Raw genomic sequence first — 8,215 nt, forward strand, 5'->3', positions numbered from 1 at the left:
GGGGGGGCATAATAGAGAGGTTGGAAGAAGAAAAAGTGAAACATAAACCTTGCATTCTTTTTAAAAAATTTAGAACCTTGCATTATTTTTGAGTAGTAGAGATATTATCCAGTTACTTTTTTATGGGCTTATCCAGTTACCTTTTTTTAGAAAAAATGTTTATCCAGTTACCTATATCGAGGTTCCCATTTGCGCACAGGGCCTATTTATACAGAAAACCCAATCAGAAACAGCCCACGTAGGTAGCAGGCCCAGAATGACTTAACCCACACAGCACTCGAGTCCCCTAAAAAAAAAGAACTCGAGTCGCAGTCGTCGTAGCTGCAAGTAGAGAAGGAGAGAGAGGGGAGAGAATCTAGTGCTACCCCAATGGCGCAAATCATCGACGGCAAGGCCATCGCCGCCGAAATCAGGCACGAGATCGGCGCCGAGGTCGCCGCGCTCTCGTCCGCCCACAACATCGTGAGCCCCTATCCCACCCGACGCCGCCGCTGGACCAATCGACCTGCTGCGGATTGGGATAATGTCCGTGACGCTGACTTTTTCCTTCTGTCGCAGGTGCCGGGGCTGGCGGTGGTGATCGTGGGGAGCAGGAAGGACTCGCAGACATACGTGCAGATGAAGCGCAAGGCCTGCGCCGAGGTCGGCATCCGCTCCTTCGACGTCGACCTCCCCGAGGACATCTCCGAGGCCGCGCTCGTCGCCGAGGTCCACCGCCTCAACGCCGACCCCGCCGTCCACGGTATCTCCTCCGCAGCCGAATCGGATATGCTCTTCCTTTCGTGGTACTGGGAGAACATGGATGCTGTGTCTGGCACTGTAATCCACTCCTGTGTCAGTCTGCTTGTGCCGTAGATGCAGTCATTCCTAGCTGGTTTGTTCAGATGAATTTGGAGATGGTTAAATTCGGTCCTGGTTGCACTCGAGATCACGCCTTTGTGGCTGGGATGCCATTCGCTTACTGCTTGGGTTTCCCTGGCCGGATTTGCTCTTCAGTTGACTTAGCGTGAGAGGATAGAGAAGTCTGATCCTGTTTATTCGTGTATAGTTCAATCCTTTGAAATGGAACGTTGTTTACTGGGCGACACTCTGTTTTCAGGCGTCCTGGATCCCAAATTTTAGCCCGGAATGGCATCAGTACTCACCATTATGTGTGTTTTCGTTCCCAATTTCTGAGAGATTTGCTTGGTTGGGAATATAATTTTGAACTGGAACATTGTTTCACGGGGTGATACACTTTGGTTGTTCTTAAGTTGTTTCAGGCGTGCTGGAGCCCAAAATTTTGGCCCAGAATGGCATCAGTACTCATCATCTTGTGTGTTCTGTTCCCCAGTTTCTGAGGGATTAGCTTTGATTGGGAATGTAATTTTAAGTGGTCGCTTCACTGGATTAGGCATGGACTTTAGTTATAAGTCACCTGTGAAGAGAATGACATGCCCTAGTTCACATCAGCACAATGACTAATATTTGGGGGAATTATTGCTTCGCTGATGGTTGGAATTTTCTGTTGGGGCATGCTTGTAAATCATGCATTCATGTTAGTGCCTAATTAGTTTTGTTCTCATGCTCTTGGGCCATAGGAGTTTTGTTACCTGACTTAGATCACCATCTCTAGCTTCTGGCACAAGTCATCAGTTTCCTTAGAGAGCAAATATGAAGCTATAGGGCACAAAATGGAGCTTTGGTCGATCAGGTTGTCTTTTTGAAATGTGGTTGCCAGTTTCTTAAATTTTCAGATAACTACTATTTTGATATGATTTACTTCGTTGCTAGAATGTTGCTTTGCTAGCTCTAGGCTCTACGCTTCTACAGTCTGATATTTGGAATTCTTATTCCTACATGTAGCAAAGCTTGTATACTGACTCTATTGAGTATTTCCTTTTGCACCAGGAATTCTTGTTCAGCTTCCATTGCCCAAGCATATCAACGAAGAAAATATCTTGAACCAGATCTCCATTGAGAAAGATGTCGACGGCTTTCATCCTTTGAACATTGGCAAGCTCGCAATGAAAGGCAGAGATCCACTGTTTGTACCTTGCACGCCAAAGGTATCGATTGCAACCTTAAGCACGGCATTTCTCAACACTGGTTTGACTGCAGTTTTCATTTGTAACATCTTTGCCTTCATGTCTTTGTTCACTTATATGAAGGGATGCATGGAGCTCCTGTCACGAAGTGGCGTCACTGTAAAAGGAAAACACGCAGTTGTGGTTGGGCGTAGCAACATTGTGGGTTTACCAGTATCCCTTCTCCTTCTGAAAGCGGACGCAACCGTGTCGATCGTGCATTCACGGACCCCAAATCCCGAAACAATTGTCCGTCAAGCAGACATTGTCATTGCAGCAGCTGGCCAGGCCATGATGGTACATTATTCTGCGGCGAGAAGCCCACCCTATTTTATGGTGTTGCCTTAATTCTGACTGCTGTGTTCTCTTGGCTGTTAGATCAAGGGAGACTGGATCAAACCAGGCGCGGCGGTCATCGACGTCGGGACAAACTCCATCGACGACCCAACCAGGAAGTCTGGGTACAGACTCGTTGGCGATGTGGATTTCTCGGAGGCGAGCAAGGTCGCGGGTCACCTGACTCCGGTCCCCGGAGGCGTCGGGCCGATGACCGTGGCGATGTTGCTGAAGAACACGGTGGACGGCGCCAAGAGGGGTATAGTCAGCTGATTTGCTGCGTGATTTGGTAATGTGGGGATGATGTTGTAACTGGGTGCCTAGACTAAAATCGGTTCCCCATTTTGTCATGGCTTACGCTATTTCGAGATCAATAAACGACGCTCAGTAGCTCACCAGTTGGGGTGTCTTTTTTTTCTTTTGGCAAACTAAAACCCTGCTTTGGCTGGTGCTCTGCGCAGTCGCCGCTGGCGAGGCAGGGACGAAGCAAATCCAGATGCGCTCGAGATAGAGTAGATGTGGCCTCTGAGCACCTCTCTGCTCAGCAACCACACACTGAAGCCTGAAGAAACCACGGGAGCTGATTAACCCCTTGCACGGGCACAAGGCACCGCACGTGGATAAGGCGATTTGGCGGTGGTGGCCGCCTGGTCGGCGGTACGTTCGGCTGGGGAAAAAGAAGAAGATGGGGTGTAGTGTCAGGAACTTGACAAGGATCGAAATAACTAAGCACTCAACAACTCAATTTCAGAGAAGAATTCGAGGCAACTGCGGTTGTATTGCTGAGAATGGGGAAAGTAGCACAGCACGCCACCGGTGGCTAGGGTTTCTACCCAATTACAATAATGATATGCCCAAAAGTGAGAGGGAGCGGTGGCTATATAGCCATCACAGATGAAAAGTGAAATAGAAAGCAGGGTTTGTATTGCCAAGAATGGGGAAAGTAGCACAGCACGCCACCGGTGGCTAGGGTTTCTACCCAATTACAGTAATGGTATGCCCAAAACTGAGAGGGAGCGGTGACTATATAGCCATTACAGATGAAAAGTGAAACAGAAAGCAAAAACAGAGCATGTTGTGTCGGATGATCAACAGCGACATTCGGAGTAAGGGCAGCCGTTGGATGGAAGATCTAAGGATGAGATGACCAGCCAGTGGCAAACCGTTATCCTCATACGAGAGCCGCTGGATGGTAGATCGACGGCCAGGGACGCTTCCGACACGCTGGAACGGGGCAATTCTTCAGAGTTGCACTAATCTAGCCTGACAAATCCTCCCCGTTGAGATAAAGCTTGCCCTCAAGCTTGAAAGGAAGGGGAAACCTTCTCGATGAAGGCCAAGTCCTCCCAGGTGGCTGCTTCCTCCCGCATGTTGACCCATTTGATTAACCAGCGGACGACTGGAATGCTGATATTGCCCTAGGGTCTTGGGATTAACTTCCTTTCCAAGATTGCTTCGGGCTCCATTTGGATAACTCCATCAGCACCAATGAGGGGTAAGTTCTTGGAAGGGATTACTTTGGGCCATATGTGCTTCTTGAGTTGACTCACATGAAAAGTGTTGTGTAAGTGGCAGCCTTCAGGTAGGAGGAGTTGGTAGGCAGCTCAGCCAACTCTTTGCATAATTCTGAATGGACCATAGAACTTGGAGTGCAACTTGAGGTGTCTATGCAGACTGAGGGAAGTGTGTTTGTAGGGCTGGAATTTCAAGTAAACCATGTCTCCTTCAGCAAATGTTCTTTACTGTCTGTTTCTGTCAGCAAAGTGCTTCATTCTTTGTTGTGCCTTGGAGAGGTTCTGCTTGATTACTTCAAGAGACAGCTCTCTGTTCTGTAGCAAGTTGTCACTATCCTCAGAAATAGTCAGGCAATGCAGATCAGCTACCATAGGTGGGGGAAAGTCATACAAAGCCTGGAAGGGAGTCATTTGCAATGAAGTGTGAAAACTTGTATTGTACCACCACTCAGCTAGGGCCAGCCATGCATGCCACTTCCTTGGCTGTTGGAAACACATGCACCTTAAATAATTCTCCAAACACTTGTTCACCCTCTCTGTTTGGCCATCTGTTTGGGGATGATAGCTGGTGCTCATGTGTAGTTTGATTTTTAGTGATTTAAACAGCTGTTGCCACAAGTTGCTTGTGATAATTCTGTCCCTGTTAGTTACTATGACCAATGGCATTCGATGAAGTTTGAACACTGTGTCAGAAAAGGCTCTAGCCACAGTTTGGACAGTTATGGGGTGTTTCATGGCAATGAAATGGGCATATTTGGTGAATCCGTCCACTACCACCCGAATGAGGTCTTTGTCTTCAGAGGTGGGAAATCCCTCAACAAAGTTCATGCTGATGTGGGCCCAAGAAAAATCTAGGACTGGCAGGGGCTCCAACAGGCCAGGGTAAGAAGTATGCTCAGCTTTGTTTATCGGGCAGACAGGGCATTGTTTGATGAAGTCAATGACATCCTGTTTGAGGCCATGCTAGTGAAAAACCAAGTGGACCCTGTGATAAGTTGCTCTTTGTCCAGAGTGGCCTCCCAATTCAGATGCATGAAAAGTTTGCAATATGTCCTGTCTCAAAGAAGTAGCAGTTCCAATAAGAAGTCTGTTTTTAAATCTCAAGATACCATTCTTGAATGTATATCCAGTGTTAATGTCCTTGTGGTGGCACACTCAGCTATGAGATCTTTGATTTTCTGATCTACTGGATAGCTCTTGATTACTTCAGAAACCCATTTAGGGGTAGTGATACTGGTAGACAGGAGTGATATCATGTGCTTGACCCTAGACAGTGCATCAGCAGCCTTGTTTTCTTTGCCCTTTTTGTACTGAATTGTAAAATTGTAGCCCAACAGCTTGAGTAATAATTTGTGTTGTATTCCTTTAGTTAATTTTTGTTCCTGAATGTATTTCAAGCTCTCCTAGTCAGTTCTGATGATCAGAGAAGTTGCTAAGAAGTAGTGTTTCCATTTTTTCACAGCTTCAATAATTGCCAGAGCTTCCTTGTCATAAGTGGACCATGCTAGTGCCTTTGGTCCAATGGACATACTGAAGTAAGACAAGGGTTTTCCATCTTGCATCAGTACAGCTCCTAGGCCATAACCACTTGCATCAGCTTCCAACACAAAGGGTTTAGAGAAATCTGGTAGGGCCAGGACAGGAGCTTGTGTGAGTTTCTCTTTAATAGCTGTAAATGCTGCTTGTTGTTCCTGCTGCCAAGAGAAGGAGTCCTTCTTCAGGCAGTCAAAAAGGGGTCTGCAAATTATGCCATATCCCTGAATGAATCTTCTGTAGTAACCACTCAGGCCCAGGAAACTTCTGAGTTCAGTTACTGTTGTGGAGGCTGGCCACTCCTTGATAGCAGCAATTTTAGTGGGGTCAGTTGCCACACCTTCCTTGTTAATAACATGGCCCAAATATTCTATTTCAGATTGACCAAAAGAACACTTGTCCAGTTTGGCATATAAGTGATTTTCTTGCAGGACCTGAAAGACTTTCTTCAGGTGCAGCTTGTGCTCTGCCATGGTCAGACTGAATAACAAAATGTCATCAAAGAAAACTACCACAAATTCAAAAGGGCCAAACAAGAAGTTCATGAGAGCTTGAAATGTGGGAGGGCCATTGGTTAAACCAAAAGACATAACTAGGAATTCAAAGTGCCCTTGGAGAGTAGAAAATGATGTCTTGTGGATGTCTTCTTCAGCCATTCATATCTTGATGATACCCACTTCTGAGATCTATTTTAGAGGAAACCGTTGCTCCTTTTAACTGGTCTAGAAGATCTTCTATCACAGGAATGGGATATTTGTTTTTTATGGTGATAGCATGCAGTTTCATGTAATCAATGCAGAGCCTCAGAGTTCTATCCTTCTTCTTAACAAGAAGCACAGGTGAAGAGAAGAGGCTAGTGCTAGGTCTAATCAGACCAGCTTTCAGGAGCTCGGATATGATCTTTTCTAGTGCTTCTTACTGGTGATGGGTACTCTGTAGGGTCTCTGGTTTACCACTTTTGCTCCTTCCACTAGTGGAATCCTATGATCACAGGCTCTACTTGGAGGTAACTTAGTAGGGGCATTGAATAACTTGTCATACTGCTGAATGAGTTCTTGGAGTTCCTCAGGGATCTGCTGATCAGTAGCAGATGTCACAGTGTGACCTGCAGACAGGAGGAAAAATCCACAGACAGCTTGATCCATTAACTTTTCTGCATTATTTGTGATTTCCACAGGTGAAGACAAGGGTACAGTTTCATCTACAAATGTTACTAGAGTATTTGGTGCTGCATTAATTCTCATTTCCATTTTAAAGAAGTCCATCAGAAGAGGGTTATATTTTCTTAACCAATCCACTCCCAAAATCATATCATATCCTTTCAGCTTTAGAACTCTGAAGGTGTCCTTTAGTTGTGTGCCCTGTATTTCATAGGGACAGTTGTTGGAAGTGAACTCACTCCACAGTACCCCTCCACTTGCTACTAGCACTTTAATCTTTGGGTTTGGTACTGGGGCAACAGGTAGTTTTGCAGCCATGTCAGGAGGCACAAAGGTAGAAGTGCTTCCACTATCCACAAGTGTTGTAGCCACTGTTTTGCCCACTTTAACTATTAAGATGAAAGTGTTCTTCATTGCACCAATGCCCATGGCAGCATGTTGGGGAACGTTGCAGAAAATTAAAATTTTTCCTACGGTTTCACCAAGATCCATCTATGAGTTCATCTAAGCAACGAGTCTAGGGAGAGAGTTTGCATCTACATACCACTTGTAGATCGCGTGCGGAAGCTTGCAAGGTGATGATGTAGTCGTACTCGACGTGATCCAAATCACCGATGACCTGCGCCGAACGGACGGCACCTCCGCGTTCAACACACGTACGGAACAGCCACGTCTCCTCCTTCTTGATCCAGCAAGGAAGGGAGGAGAGGTTGAGGGAGATGGCACCAGCAGCAGCACGACGGCGTGGTGTTGGTGGAGCTGCAGTACTCCGGCAGAGCTTCGCTAAGCACTATGGAGTTGGATGAGGTGTTGGGGAGGGAGAAGGAGGCAACCAAAGGCCAAGGACTCAAGGTATGAAGTCCCTCCTCTCCCCCACTATATATAGGGGTGCCAAGGGGGGGTGGCCGGCCCTAGGAGATCCAATCTCCTAGGGGGTGCGGCGGCCAAGGGGGGTTTCCCTCCCCCCCAAGGCACCTAGGAGGTGCCTTCCACTAGTAGGACTCCTCCCCCTTGGAAACCCTAGGCGCATGGGCCTTGTGGGGCTGGTGCCCTTGGCCCATGTAGGCCAAGGCGCACCCCCTACAGCCCATGTGGCCCCCGGGGATGGGTGGCCCCACCCGGTGGGCCCCCGGGACCCCTCCGGTGGTCCCGGTACAATACCGATAACCCCGAAACTTGTCCCGACGCCCGAAACAGGACTTCCCATATATAAATCTTTACCTCCGGACCATTCCGGAACTCCTCGTGACGTCCGGGATCTCATCCGGGACTCCGAACAACATTCGGGTTACTGCATATACATATCCCTACAACCCTAGCGTAACTGAACCTTAAGTGTGTAGACCCTACGGGTTCGGGAGACATGTAGACATGACCGAGACTCTCTTAGTCAATAACCATCAGCCGGATCTGGATACCCATGATGGCTCCCACATGCTCCTCGATGTTGTCATCAGATGAACCACTATGTCGAGGATTCGATCAAACCCTGTATGCAATTCCCTTTGCCAATCGGTACGTTACTTGCCCGAGACTCGATCGTCGGTATCCCAATACCTTGTTCAGTCTCGTTACCGGCAAGTCACTTTACTCGTACCGTAATGCA

General features: G+C 47.4%; 1 protein-coding gene across 1 annotated transcript; it reads left to right on the forward strand.

The window, feature by feature from the left end:
* The first annotated feature begins 252 nt into the window (after positions 1 to 252).
* LOC123112780 (bifunctional protein FolD 2) lies at positions 253 to 2,800 on the forward strand. Its single transcript, XM_044533873.1, has 5 exons — positions 253 to 462; positions 559 to 742; positions 1,891 to 2,048; positions 2,151 to 2,363; positions 2,445 to 2,800. The coding sequence occupies exons 1-5, from the start codon at positions 370 to 372 to the stop codon at positions 2,673 to 2,675; spliced, it is 879 nt and encodes a 292-aa protein (XP_044389808.1). The 5' UTR covers positions 253 to 369; the 3' UTR covers positions 2,676 to 2,800.
* Positions 2,801 to 8,215: the final 5,415 nt, after the last annotated feature.

The sequence above is a fragment of the Triticum aestivum genome, chromosome 1B (genome assembly GCF_018294505.1).
Source record: "Triticum aestivum cultivar Chinese Spring chromosome 1B, IWGSC CS RefSeq v2.1, whole genome shotgun sequence".
Lineage (NCBI taxonomy): Eukaryota > Viridiplantae > Streptophyta > Magnoliopsida > Poales > Poaceae > Triticum > Triticum aestivum.